Source organism: Bubalus kerabau, chromosome 11, assembly GCF_029407905.1.
Source record: "Bubalus kerabau isolate K-KA32 ecotype Philippines breed swamp buffalo chromosome 11, PCC_UOA_SB_1v2, whole genome shotgun sequence".
Taxonomy (NCBI): Eukaryota; Metazoa; Chordata; class Mammalia; order Artiodactyla; family Bovidae; genus Bubalus; species Bubalus kerabau.
This window is the reverse complement of record NC_073634.1, coordinates 33,545,221-33,560,542: the sequence shown is the minus strand read 5'-3', so window position 1 is coordinate 33,560,542 and position 15,322 is coordinate 33,545,221. Positions and strand designations below refer to the sequence as shown.

General features: G+C 38.8%; 1 protein-coding gene across 1 annotated transcript in view; it reads right to left on the bottom strand.

Moving 5' to 3' along the window:
• The window catches only part of PPP1R21 (protein phosphatase 1 regulatory subunit 21), a 71,771-nt gene that overhangs the window by 36,697 nt on the left and 19,752 nt on the right, over window positions 1-15,322 (bottom strand). Inside the window, exons 4-12 of the mRNA XM_055540045.1 lie at window positions 12,011-12,112; window positions 10,588-10,752; window positions 9,969-10,027; window positions 8,695-8,789; window positions 6,010-6,062; window positions 5,383-5,532; window positions 2,955-3,056; window positions 2,779-2,867; window positions 112-248 (exon numbers count right to left, since the gene is read on the bottom strand). Coding sequence (XP_055396020.1) covers window positions 112-248; window positions 2,779-2,867; window positions 2,955-3,056; window positions 5,383-5,532; window positions 6,010-6,062; window positions 8,695-8,789; window positions 9,969-10,027; window positions 10,588-10,752; window positions 12,011-12,112 — 952 coding nt within the window. The remainder of the gene's footprint in view (window positions 1-111; window positions 249-2,778; window positions 2,868-2,954; window positions 3,057-5,382; window positions 5,533-6,009; window positions 6,063-8,694; window positions 8,790-9,968; window positions 10,028-10,587; window positions 10,753-12,010; window positions 12,113-15,322) is intronic.

Sequence of the window (15,322 nt, the reverse complement as noted above, 5' to 3'; positions counted from 1 at the left end):
TGGTCCCAGATCCTAGGCTCTTCTCACTCAAACATGCCAAACCGCCTCCCTTCTCCAACTTCTTGTACTCTAAGTTCTTCACATTGAACCATGAGTAACAAAGACACTTACTTGGCAAGGCAAGAAGAGCAATGTAAGTCTGCAGCTTCTCAAACACAGCTGTCATCTTTTTCATGTCCTGGGACAGCTCTAGATTCCTGGCTCGTAATGCAGACGTGCAAAGGGAGGCTTCACATTCTTCTTCTAGGCTAGGAATGGGCAGAGTTTATAGAAGTGAGCATCCCGAATGATTTTCAATCAGCTATAAGAAACTACCTAAATTGTCAAACATCTATATCCAAAGAGAGAATGGACCAAAAAAAGAAACTTGAGCTCACTGACAAGGTTCCATTTTGTTATATCATCATGTATACACTGGCTTCCTCCAATACCAATGAAGCAAAAGATGACTAAATGGAAGAAAAGGTGCCCACTGTCTTCCATCCTGAGAGCAGCACAAAAATGCTTCCTTCAAAATATTTTCAGGAGAAAAATACTTCATAGGCTGAATTTCTAAAGAGAATTAAATAGGAACTGGGAGACAGAATCAATAAGAAACCTTTTTCAGTGAGTTGTTATTTAGTCACTAACTCATGTCCGACTCTTTGTGACCCCATAAACTGTAGCCCGCCAGGTTCCTCTGTAGTGGGATTTCCCAGGCAAGAATACTGTTGTGGGTTGTCATTTCCTTTTCCAGGGGATCTTCCTGACCCACGGATTGAACCCGTCTCCTGTATTAGCAGGCGGATTCTTTATCACTGAGCCACCAGGGAAGTGTATATAATTTCAAAAGTCAGACAGATTGGAAAAACCAATCTATAAGTGCAATATAAAAGTAATTTCTTAACATTCATAAAAATATAATCATTTTCCATTTTAAATGGTGCTTGGGAAAACTTAATTATAAGGTTAAAAACTATGTAGACTCTTAAGAGTACTTATTAAAATGTGCAATAATCAAGTAAAATGCTTTTTACACAAAGCTAGAAAAGTTATTAGCACAAGAATGATATGCTTGTGATGTGATATCAAGAATCACATCCATTTTCTTGACCTTGACACTTCTGCTCTATTTATTTATAGCAGACAGCTTCATTCAATGCTAAACCCATTTATTACTAATGAACATGTTATCTTGCCAACTAGAGTGATATTTAAACCAATGGGAAAAAAATTGCCTAAAATACATGAAAATCTGATAAGGTAGGGCTGAAAGCATATGGGACAGAACATTCCCAAGAATAGGAATCTTAGATCAAGAAAGGACTTACCCAGTGTTTCTAAAAATGTAATAGTGAAAAAATAAATTAAGATAAAATAAAAATGCATTAACTCTTTCAAGCAGTAAATACCACTTTTACAATGGTTCTTACAATCTTTTAAACATAAGCCGAATCAATAAGGTATATTCAATTCAGTGTTAAACTTTCAGAGTCAATTTTCAGAAAAACTTCAATTATACTAAACTAAAACATTTAAGGATCTGAAGGAAAGTATAATTCACAATTATGAGCTCATAATTCCCTGAGTCCTAAAATTCTGTCATGTGCACAAATCATAGAATTCAGTTACTAAAATACCTTGTTAGGTTAGACTTAGGAAATAAGATGGTTCTTAACATACATAAATTTTTTAATAACAAAATTTCATATTTTTGAAAAGCTAAAACCTACTACTTTAGTTTATAAGGACTAAAAAACTACAATTACTTGTATATTTTCAGTATCTATAGGCTTTTCATCTATGTTTTTCCTAAACCTTGTTTTGCAATCCACTATAATACCTATGGGCTTCCCAGGTAGCTCAGCAGTAAAGAATCTGCCTGGCAATGCAGGAGACAGGTTCAATCCCTGGGTCGGGAAGATGCCCTAGAGAAGGAAATGGCAACATACTCCAGTATTCTTGCCTAGAGAATCCCCAAGGACAGAGGAGCCTGTCAGGCTACAGTCCACAGGGTTGCAAAAAGTCAGCCATGATTTAGGGAATAAACAACAACATTAATAATACGTATCAATAATAGTACATATATGTTCTTATTTCTCTTATTTCCAGTTGCATTATTCTTTGCCTTTTTTAAAGACTAGATCTTAGGATGAAAAGATTTAGATGAATTAGGAGTCTCTGTAGTTTTACATCAAAAGTATCAAAATGTGCAATCAGTAGTTTCAAATTTCCAGTTATATAAATTATTTTCTCTTGCCTTTTCAGGAATGTTTAAGATGCAATATTTAAGGTTACTAAATGACTCATCCTATGAGGGCTGGAGGATGTACACAGTTTTTATTTTATAACTTAAATCACCAATAATAAAAACAGCATACTATTTAAAAGAAACCTAAGGATTACAGATTCAAATATAGAGGTTAACTATTATTACCCCCATCTAGATGTTTTCAGTAAAAGGATAACAATACCCAAAACTAAAAAATTTCCTTTAATAAATGTGTCATTCACAATCACTAAAAATACTGGTTCATGTTGCACTACATGGTTATTCCACTGATCACAGTTCAAAACTATTGAAGAAACTCTAGCTGAGAAACTACAATTCAGTTTTCTTAAATATAAGTTTGTGCTGCTCAAGCCATGATTTTCCTTTTTCACAAACATCCAAATTGGTTGTGGTGCAAAAAGGTCAGGCAGAGCTCAAGAGGCACAGGTTGTTACTTTATTAACTCCAGCACAGCTCAGATGACACCTCACAATTCCCCAACCTCCCTGGCCCAGAGCAGTAAGTACCTTTTTAATTGATAAGGAAGAATCTTCCTAAGAAAACATATGTAAGAGGTTAAATGCTCTGAAAAAGTTTTCAATTTCACAGTTGTCTCCTGGAAAAGAAAAACAATTTCAAGATTAATAATTTTGTTTGATAAAGAAGCACTCCCACTTCCAGAAGTAAAACAGAAGTAAATTACCAGGACGGTCACAGTATCCTCAGTAATACTTTCAAATAAATGAAGCATTCCTTCCTCAAGAGGGCGGACGTAAGATGCATTTTCATGAAGATACTGTGAGAACTAAATAGGAGAAGAATTCTGAGTTAAATCACTGGAAAATAAAGGATATCAAAACATCTGTAAATGGACCCACTGAGTTATAAACCTTAATACTTTTGCAAACTTTTTTTTTGGGAAATTTGACTTTTTACACAAAGTTCCCCTCTAACAATCTCAGATACTAAACTCAAGCGCCCATTCCATGGCAAAGTGACAAACCAGCAGACGGATAATTAACAACTGGGCATGAGGCAAGTGGGGAGGGGATACTATTAACAACACACCACCAATAGGCCTTCCTTCCGAAACAACCACTTCTTCATAGGGGTGCAATTTAATATTAAAAAAAAAAAAGATTTGATATTTGAGTCAAAACTGTAGGACAGATTTTTGTGTTTACATAAATCGCTGTAGATGGTGATTGCAGCCGTGAAATTAAAAGATGCTTACTCCTTGGAAGGAAAGTTATGACCAACCTAAATAGCATATTCAAAAGCAGAGACATTACTTTGCCAACAAAGGTCCGTCTAGTCAAGGCTATAGTTTTTCCAGTGGTCATGTATGGATGTGAGAGTTGGACTGTGAAGAAAGCTGAGCGCCGAAGAATTGATGCTTTTGAACTGTGGTGTTGGAGAAGACTCTTGAGAGTCCCTTGGACTGCGAGGAGATCCAACCAGTCCATTCTAAAGGAGATCAGTCCTGGGTATTCTTTGGAAGGACTGATGCTAAAGCTGAAACTCCAATACTTTGGCTACCTCATGAGAAGGGTTGACTCATTGGAAAACACTCAGGGATTGGGGGCAGGAGGAGAAGGGGATGACAGAGGATGAGATGGCTGGATGGCATCACCAACTCAATGGGCGTGAGTTTGAGTGAACTCCGGGAGTTGGTGATGGACAGGGAGGCCTGGCGTGCTGCAATTCATGGGGTTGCAAAGAGTCGGACACGACAGAGCAACTGAACTGAACTGAACTCATTTTTTAAAAACAAGACTTTTGAGTACAGCTTATATTCATTGCATAAAATGTTCAAGGTTAACACATTCTAGGAATGTAACTATCATCAAAATGACTATATAAAAACTTTTATCTCTGTCATGGATACTGTAATACTTATGAAGAACTAATTCAGTATGAAGAACAGATTCAGAAAAAGATCCCCCAAGCTTTGAGACAATTGAGAAACAAGAAGTTAATTTTTCACATGTGAAAAGCTCAGCTTTTTAAATATTGTATAATGGCTCAAATTTTGATTTCTCTGTATACAAATGTAAAGTCTAATTTTGCAAAAATGTGATTCAACTAGTCGAACTGCAAGCTACACAGATATATGGCCCTGGGAAACTCAGTCTCTCTGGGCTATAAAATAAGTTGAACTCTAAGCTCAGGTATAAAAGTCTACTTTATGATTTTATGAACAAGTCTAAATGCTTTGGTCATCTTTTAACAAATGGTTACTGAATCTTCAATAATAGAGGCTTAACAGAAAAGTCACAAGAGGGTCTCTCAGAGATAAAAGTACCAAAGGTAAAATACTGAGAAAAATATGAATTCTTCAGAGTAATGAAATATTTCCATTATGATTAACATATTTGATTCTCACCATGTGAGCATAACATGGTAACAAGCTAAGTAAAATAATGGTGGGAATTCCCTGGCAGTCCAGCGGTTAAAACGCAGTGCTTTCACTGCTGGAGCCCAGGTTCAATTCCTAGTTGGGAAACTAAGATCCCACGTGCTACACTGTATGGCCAAAAAAGGCCCCAAAAACAAAAAAATAAAAATAAAATAATGGACAAAGAACCAGTGCGGGGAAAATGCTTTTATATTATAGGAAGCGTAAAAGAAAATATAACTGCCTTAAAATGCTACAGGTCCATTTTCCTTACCCAGGTCATCTGAAAGCTTTTTCCCATGGTGATATTAAAGAGCATTTCAAACTTTAATTTTTATGAACTTCAAAAGGTTTGTGGTGAAAAGTTTTATAGGGAAAAAACACCTACCCCACTTCTCTCCTCTTATGCAAACCATGCTCATTTTTCAAAGCCCAGTCAAATCACCAGAGTCTTCCAGACACTACCACCAACAGCAGTCTCCCCTCCTTGATGACATCATATTCACTTACTGCCCTGACCACTTATTCACACTTAGGTCTTCTAACATGTCCCTCACTATTCCATTTCAAAAGAATCTCCATGTTTACCTTGTTTCTTGACGATAAAGACTATGACTTAGAGTTTCTCCCCACATCCTCTATAGTACTTGGCTGAAGCACAGAACTAGTCTAATAAATAGCAAGTCTCCAGATTTGTTCAGGGCAGACAAAAGGTATCCTGAGTTAAACATACCTTCTGATTCAATGGAGATATTGTGTCAATGGCAGAATCAATAGGAAAAATCTGAATCCTCTGTTCTGTATAGGTATGAAAGTTCAGAAGAGCCTTGACAAGATCTTGAACAAAAGCCAGGGCCTGCCCAGCGATATCCCGCATCTTCAGCTTTAAAATGAAAAAGATACAGTTAAAGTCAACTATCAGGTTATTACACCCAAACAACTTTATTAAGTCTGCTTTTGGAGAAAACATTTGAACTCTAAAATAATTATGCCTTAAATTCATTTGCTCCCACATATATTTTAATACTACCATCTAAGTAAAGTAGAAAGCCATCCATATTGGCTAATATACCTCTTCTACTTAACCTAAAGTACAAAGCCCACCAACCTAAAAGAAATGTATGACAAAAATCAGTGCATCCCACAATTCAGTTTTAATGTTAAGACAAGAGACAGCAAAAATCTGTATTATTTACAAATTCAAAAAATAGCATGTTCCACAATTTTTTTAAATGTATGAGAAAAGAAAGTAAAAGTTTAATGCAATGATTTGGTGCACTAAACAGAGACCTAAACAACTAACTGGTGTTTCTGAAAAGTTTGACATACACATTACTGAAAATAAAATCTTCATCTTTACCTGATGTCTCCTATTGTGGACTGGAACATTCAGAGCATTATACTGGCTATATTCTACAAAACAAAAATGGATGTACATTAAGTCACTTTTACATTTACAGAAAAAGAGCTTAACTAAGAAATAATAAATGCTCACTCATTTGCCAGCTTGTCTCCACTCAGCCCCTTCCCTTCCTGATCACTGGGGTGCACTCTGCACAGGCCTCTTTGTACTCTATAACCCTCATTCCCAACAGAGGGGCTCATCCATCCCAACTGGGTCAACATCAGCTTCTCTCCCCAGCTCTAAACTTTTATTTACAAATGTGCACACCAGCAGGTAAAGAGATGCACACCAATCGGTTAGACTATTAAGCCACATCCAAGTTAACCTCCTCATCTCTCCCATAAACCTGCTCCCCATCTGCCTCTCTGATCTCTGTCAACTGCACCACGTCTTTTCCCCACACTGCCTGCTCTCTCTGCCTTGCCTCCTTGCATCTCCTGACATCTCAGGCTCCAGCCCCCATCCCAGCACACCAGGACTATCACCACAACAGCATCAGTCTCCTTCTCCCATTCCAGCGTAGTCTATACTCTGTTGCCAGATTAACCAAGTGAGTGCACAAATCTCATCAAGACATTTCCAGGGCTTCCCTGGTGGCTCAGTGGTAAAGAATCCGCCTGCCAATGCAGGAGACACAGGTTCGATCCCTAATCCGGAAGAATCCCACATGCCTCGGAGCTACTGAGCCTGTGCTCTAGAGCCTGGAAGGAGCAACTAAGCCCGTGTGCCGCAGCTACTGCAGCCTGTGCACCCTAGAGCCTGTGCTCTGCAACAAGAGAAGCCCCTGCAATGAGAAGCCCTCACAGCGCAACTCGAGAGTAGCCCCCACTCGCCACAACTAGAGAAAAGCACATGCAGCAGTAAAGACCGAGCACAGCCAAATATAAATAAATAATTTTGTTTAAAAAGGGACATTTCTAAAATCTTCCTCAACAACCTACTGCCTTGTGAATGAAATCCCAAGTCCTCTGCCCAGAACTTGAGAGTCCAGTCCCACCCACCCTTTCAGAACTTACCTATCATTGGCTTCCACATCCCATCCACTCTAGCCTCCAGTCATACTTAACTAATTACTACTGCCAGGCCCTGACAGCACCTTTATCATACATACCACACTCAATGCAATTCCCTGGCTGGTTCTCCCTCACCTCTCTGACCAATAAAACCTACTTTCACACCCTGGCCCAGCCCAAAGCACACTTCTTCCAGAAGGCTTCCCCAAACAACCAGCAGTAATCACCCTTCCTCTGAAACCCCAAGAAGTTCTTCATGGAATAACTTAGCTTATATTTCATATATTTCTCTATCTTATTTTCCCCCTACTGGACTATAAATTCCTTGAGGGTAGAGCTTTTTGTCTTATACATTTTTGCATATCCTATGCAAAATTTAGACCTTCAGCAAATAATCTCTAAATATTAGAGATTATTTAGTAACTCTAAATATAGAGTTACTAAAAGTAGTAACTCTACTTGTGAAATGATAAGGACCGAAAATAGGGTGACAACTAGTACTGGAAAAGAAAGGATAAACCCAAAGAGATTCAGACGGAAATGATTAGAATGTGATGACTAAGGATTAAGGAGCAAATGAAACGTCAAGGATTCAAGCCTAGTGGATCAAAGTATGCTGATACTATTTACATTAATGTAGAAAGCAGTAACAGGTGTTGTTTTCAGAGGAATTTAGGTTTTTGATATGATAATGACATATGCTGATTTCAGTTTTAGAACAAACTGCTATTTTTCTTTGTCTTTTCTTCCCTCTTTTTTTAGGTCTTTCCTAAGAAAAATTGAGAAGTCAAAAATTAATTTCAATCATATAATTGTAAAAAAGAAAATGTATACCACATTGAATTTAAGTTTCAACCGTTTTCTTTGTCTTTAAGATTTTGACTTAATACTTGGGCTTCCCTGGTAGTTCAGAAAGTAAGAATCTGCTTGCAGCGCAGGAGACCTGGGTTTGATCCCTGGGTCAGGAAGATTACCCTGGAGAAGGGAATGGCTACCCACTCCAGTATTCTTGCCTGGTGAATTCAATGGACAGAGGAGCCTGGTGGGCTACAGTCCGTGGGGTTGCAAAGAGTCGAATACGACAAAGTGACTTAACACATACACGCAAGTCAATTTTTTTTAAAGTTCTCTTTGGTGCTCTTGGTTATGTAAATTACCAGATCCTTCCCAGGATGAGGGGGAAGCAGGCATACCCAAGTCAGCTCCGGAACCAGTGCTGCGCATTGTCCAAAGGGCAAGGGATATCTGACAGAGAAGATTCACCTCCCACCATCCCCTTACTCCTCTTCCACCTTGCCGTCCACTGTGATCGGCTTTTCTTGTACAAGTATTCAGGTACTTTACGTGTATAGGCTGGTTTTCACGTTGGGATATGTTAAATACATGCAATTGAAAAATGTAGCTTTGGGCTTTTTCCAAGAAGACTAGCTTCAGAATAGTTATGTGACAACTTAAAATCTCCCTATGAGACATGAGGGCGAAAGCTGATCAAAAGGACAAAAAGAAAGCAACCCTCTGTTGGGCAAGAGAGGTTTTCAGCCAAGTACATTAGAAACTATTTTAATAAGATGGCTATCCTAAAGAAGTTCAGAGTTGCAAATAATGAAAAACTGTACAAAATACCTACTTGTATCATTAAAAGGTACTTTCTCACTGATGATTGATAAAGATTCTTCTAATCTACTTGACAAATCTTCATGAAGATTCTTTAATTGTAACTGACTGAAAGAAAAAATACAAAACCATATGATCAACATTTGCATGTTACCTCAATAGCTGGTATCAGGCTTTCAGACTGACAGGCTTATCTGACATCTGTATACCCTTGGTAGTAGAGAGTTGTTTAAAAAAAAAAAACATAAGAAAAATACTAAGTCTTGATTTTAAAGCCCTTGAGACTCCTGCTGAATAACTGGAAGTTGCAAAGAATTTATCACAGTCCCACTGTCTTATACAATTTTAAGTTTATTTCCCCAAGCTCAAAATCATCTTAGAGCCATTTCAAACCGATAGATTTTTCTCTTTATAACACAAGTATTTGTTCAAGTATAACAGTAAAATTTTTTAAAGTATTATAGCAGATTTTTACCTTGAGCTCAAAATCTGATCATTTTTGGTTTTGATTCAATTAAGAGTATAGGTACATCATGCATTTTCAGTACAACTAAATTGAAGAAATTCATTGATTGATCCTATCAAAACCTAAAATATGTCATTTATCAAATAAATGTTGGCACATGCTCTTACCATCCAGAGATAAGTAATATTTTAACAGGTAAATGTCTCCACATTAGATTACACAACCTCATTTTATTTAAAAGGCACCATTTTATTAAAATGTTGGGCTTCCCTGGTGGCTCAGCAGTAAAGAATCTGCCTACATGCAGGAGACATAGGAGATGTGAGTTCAATCCCTGAGTCAGGAAGATCCCCTGGAGAAGGAAATGGCAAACCACGCCAGTATTCTCACCTGGGAAATCCCATGGATGGAGGAGCCTGGCGGGCTACAGTCCCTGGGGTCTCAAAGAGTCAGACACGACTTAGCAACTAAACATTAAAAGGCTGACACCACGATCAACAGTCAGTTTTCCTGCCTTGGACTATGAGAAGACCATCTCTTTAGAGTAGTCTGCCACAGAAAGCACCCAGTCCTCAGTGCAGGCGCCCCAGAATGGCATCTGCCACAGGCCAGAACATCTGCAGGCTGAGGACTGCTGCACAAGCCACTCTGCCAAGAATTTTTAAGGTCCCAGAGATATAAGAACTGGAAAGGCCCCTAGAAATGACCTACTTCTGTCTCACTGCAAATGTGAGAAAATTGAGACAGAGAAGCTGCTAAACCAAAATTCAGGTCTTCTGATTCTCACTTCAGGGCCCCTTGGAATTCACATTTCCACATACCATTCTTCTGTCCGAAGTCGACATTCCTTGGCCTCCTTTTCTAGAGTCTGAGATTTTACCTAAATTTTAGAAGGAAAAGAAAAGCATAGCACAGGGAACTCTACTCAATAGTCTGTAATAACTTATATGGGGAAAAAAATCTGAAAAAGAATGAATATATGTATATGTATAACTGAATCACTTTGCTGAACACTTGAAACTAACACAACATTGTATATCAACTATACTCCAATAAAATTTTTAAAAATAAAAAATAAACTATGCCAAACTATATTCCTTGGCTTTCCATTTTGAAATCCTGAAAGTGGTGAAAAATTTTTTCTACTCTTTTTTCTTTTTGGTTTTCCCCTATAAATTTTATATAGCTATTCATTTGAAATTGTGTTCTGTTTGCTAGAAATGTGGTATGACAACCACTATTAGCCAAAATTATATGCATATTTGTCTGTGAGAAAAAAAGAAAAGAAGATGAATCAGGCCACAGATGACAACACGCTGAGCAGACACTGTAGGCTGCAGTCCCGCCTTGAGTGCCTAACTTCTGTTCTCCAAAGCAGGCAGACGATTTACAAAAGCCCAGACTATTTCTGAACAAGCTCTCACCAACAGCGGGGCTTACCTCTAGTTTAGCCTTGTCGTTCTGCAGTTTCTCGATGGTCTCCATGTACTTCCGCGTCAGGCCATCGACCACAGCCTGGTGCTGAGCCGCCTCCATTTCCAGAGTGGACAGCCGACTCCTCAGCTCTGCTTCCACGTGCTTGTGCTGCTCATCGGCTTCAAAAAACTGAAAAGAAAAGATCACGTCTTCTTCTCAGAACCTCCTCATACACACAAATGAAGAGCAAACAATGGCAGTGACTGATCATTGAGTGACTTCCATAAGGTTCCATATGCTCAGTGTGTGAAACTGCACAGGCAAGAGCTCAGTGGATCCTCACAGTAGGTCAGAGGCGGTGTTACTTGCAGACCCTCCTTTACAGATGGGGAACCTGAAGCTTCAAAGGGCTACCTAACTGTCAACTGTTTCACAGGCACAAACAGACTTCAAAGCCTACATTTCTTCCCCAACCTATCTCATGGACTTCTATTTCAAACTACCTCTGGCACATGGAGAACTAACTCAACTGACCAGTTGAGCACAACTCTTGCTATACTATTATGCGAACTTCTACAATTAAATAATCAAAATTCAAACAGATGTTACTCCTGTATAACATACTCCTGTGTAATGTAAAGCTCCTTTCCTTAATGAGAATCCTAGCCTATCCCTTCTCCAACAGATCTTCCTGACCCAGGAATTGAACCGGGGTCTCCTGCATTGCAGGTGGATTCTTTACCAACAGAGCTATCAGGGAAGCCGAATGAGAATTCAACAGTAATTAAGAATTATGACTACTTCACACAAAATTCATGAGGTCAAAAGTTCATTTTGTAAACACTTTCAAATACTAAGAATGAATATTTATTTTCCACTGTTTGATTATGCTCACCATTTCACACAAGAAAAAACAGGAGGCACAGTTGAATACACTATACTATGACTCTTAAAATATGCTGACTGATTTGGAGTAGACATTGATTACTCAACATTCCATAAATATCTGAAGGCATGCCATGAGTGAGGCCCTGTTCTGAGGCTGGGCAGAAAAAGTGACATGGTCTGTACCCTAGTGAGACCTTTCAGACTAAAAGGGAAACAGACAAAAACCAACCGTCACAAATTAAAATGATAAGCCCCATCTAAATAATCCATCTAAACATGTCCTACATAAAAGGAAGAGTCCCTATTATACTTCTGTATCACTAACTTATAAAGCTATTCAGCTGTTCTCTGAACAAGTGCATATTCAAAGCACACATCCGTATTAAAATGTGAGATCTTAGAAATGAATGAACGACAGTGACATACGTACCCACCAACCACAGGAAACGTTAAAACACCTACCCACATACAAAATACTCTATCATGGGTTGTTTTTTCCACATTCCAGATCATACAACCCATTTTTTAATTCATACGGAAAAATAGAAGATTTTCTCACTTGTATATGCAACCGTTCATTCTCTTCTATCTTCTTTTGCAGGTCTTCATCAAAGACACTCTTCTGCTCTTGACTCAACTGAGAAGAAGATTCTCCACTTTTCTGATGGAAAGAATAAGTTATGTCCACATAACTGTCACCCTTTAGAGAAACATTCTAAGGTACACAGATTCTCTATCACCTTAGTAGCTTGTCTCTTCTACGTGTTCACCACTGTCAAACAATCCTGCAAAAGGTATACAGTCCATCATTTAACTTTTCCTATGTGACATAAGTTGGAAATGCAAATACTGCAATGAGCAGAAAAGCTTAAGAGAGAGAGGGAAAAAGAACAGATAAGGCTCACTATTCTTTGCAGATGAATTTAGGAGTAGTTCTGCTAGAAGACAGAGTAGATCCAGAAAGTTAGCAACATAAATATGTTAATAAATATCATTTTAACAATTGATCTCCCGGTTTAAAAAATGACAGTTTTAGCAATTCCATGAGTCTGAGTTGTTTAACTCCTTTAAGAAATTAACAGCATTCACAAAACTACATTTATACAAAAGTTCACATACATTTCTAATTTTAAAAAATACAAGATAAAGCTATTACAAATAAATAGAAGGAAAAAAGCACAAAACTACCAAAAATACATTCCTTTTGCCCCTATATCAATATTAACTTTTTCTACATAGAAGAATAGCACTATTTAAGAGCCAATAATGAACATTTGTTTTCATGGAATACACACAGAAATGACACTATTCAAGGGACAGCCTAACAATGAAACTGTTCAGACATCAGTCACCACCCTCCTCTGCCTTTTTTGTCCTTCACTCCTCACTTAAAATGAAGTCACTTACTGATTCAACGTGAACCCACGATTAGAAAGCCCTCTGAAAATGGAGCAGCTATGTAATAAACAAATACATAAACACCAAATGTGAACACAAGACATACATTTCACACAAGGAACACTGCTGAATGACATATTCTGGTTGTTCAGTAATCCCAAATTTGGAAAGTTTTTATTAAAACTAATTCAGAAGTAATTACACCTAAATCTACGGAAACAGCCCTGAGAGGATCTCACTAACCTGGGGATGAAATACAGATGGCTATTTCCCCTCCCCAGGCGTCTTCCAGAATTTCCACAACATGTGTATTTTGACAAAGTTTTCCAAGCGATTCTGATACATATCTGTTTTGCACTCTCTGTTCCAATTTCAAGGTAAAAAGGAAGTAGTCAAACAGGAGATGGCAAGATTGAACATCGACATTTTAGTAGTCAGTGAACTAAAATGGACTGGAATGGGTGAATTTAACTCAGATGACCATTATATCTACTACTGTGGGCAAGAATCCCTTAAAAGAAATGGAGTAGCCATAGTTAACAAGAGTCCGAAATGCAGTCCTTGGGTGCAATCTCAAAAACGACAGAATGATCCCTGTTCATTTCCAAGGCAAACCATTCAGTATCAGGGTAATCCAAGTCTATGCCCCAATCACTAATGCTGAAGAAGCTGAAGTTGAATGGTTCTATGAAAACCTTCAAGACCTTCTAGAACTAACACCCAAAAAAGATGTCCTTTTCATTATAGGGGACTGGCATGCAAAAGTAGGAAATCAAGAGATATCTAGAGTAAGAGGCAAATTTGGTCTTGGAGTACAGAATGAAGCAGGGTAAAGGCTAACAGAGTTTTGCCGAGAGAACACGCTGGTCATAGCAAACATCCTCTCCCAATGACACAAGAGAAGATTCTACACATGGACATCGCCAGATGGTCAATACCGAAATCAGACTGATTATATTCTTTGCAGTCAAAGATGGAGAAACTCCATATAGTCAGCAAAAACAAGACTGGGAGATGACTATGGCTCAGATCATGAACTCCTTATTGCCAAATTCAGACTTAAATTGAAGAAAGTAGGGAAAACCACTAGACCATTCAGTTCAGTTCAGTTCAGTCGTTCAGTCGTGTCCAACTCTGCGACCCCATGAATCACAGCATGCCAGGCCTCCCTGTCCATCACCAACTCCCGGAGTTCACTCAAACTCATGTCCATCGAGTCAGTGATGCCATCCAGCCATCACATCTTCTGTCGTCCCCTTCTCCTCTTGACCCCAATCCCTCCCAGCATCAGAGTCTTTTCCAATAAGTCAACTCTTCGCATGAGGTAGCCAAAGTATTGGAGTTTCAGCTTTAGCATCAGGCCTTCCAAAGAACACCCAGGATTGATCTCCTTTACAATGGACTGGTTGGATCTCCTTGCAGTCCAAGGGACTCTCAAGAGTCTTCTCCAACACCACAGTTCAAAAGCATCAATTCTTCGGCACTCAGCTTTTATCACAGTCCAGCTCTCACATCCATACATGACCACTGGAAAAACCATAGCTTTGACTAGATGGACCTCTGTTGGCAAAGTAATGTCTCTGCTTTTTAATATGCTATCTAGGTTGGTCATAACTTTCCTTCCAAGGAGTAAGCGTCCTTTAATTTCATGGCTGCAGTCACCATCTGCAGTGAATTTGGAGCCCAAAAGAATAAAGTCTGACACTGTTTCCACTGTTTCCGCATCTATTTCCCATGAAAGTGATGGGACCAGATGCCATGATCTTAGTTTTCTGAATGTTGAGCTTTATAACCTAAATCAAATCCCTTACGATTATACAGTGGAAGTGACAAATAGATACAAGGAATTAGATCTGACAGACAGAGTGCCTGGGGAGAAGGCAATGGCAACCCACTCCAGTACTATTGCCTGGAAAATCCCATGGATGGAGGAGCCTGGTAGGCTGCAGTCCATGGGGTCGCTAAGAGTCAGACACGACTGAGCAACTTCACTTTCATGCACTGGAAAAGGAAATGGCAACCCACTCCAGTGTTCTTGCCTGGAGAATCCCATGGACGGAGAAGCCTGGGAGGCTGCAGTCCATGGGATCGCACAGAGTCGGACACGACTGAAGTGACTTAGCAGCAGCAGCAGCAGACAGAGTGCCTGAAGAACCATGGACGGATGTTCGTGACACTGTACAGGAGGCAATGATCAAGATCATCCTCAAGAAAAAGAAATGCAAAAAGGAAAAATAGTTGTCTGAGGAGGGCTTACAAATAGCTAAGAAAAGAAGAGAAGCTAAAGGCAAAGAAAAAAGGAAAGATATACCCATTTGAATGCACAGTTCCAAAGAACAGCAAGGAGAGATAAGAAAGCCTTCCTCACTGATCAATGCAAAGAAACAGAGGAAAACAACAGAATGGGAAAGACCAGAGACCTCTTCAAGTAAATTAGAGATACCAAGTGCACATTTCATGCAAAGATGGGCAC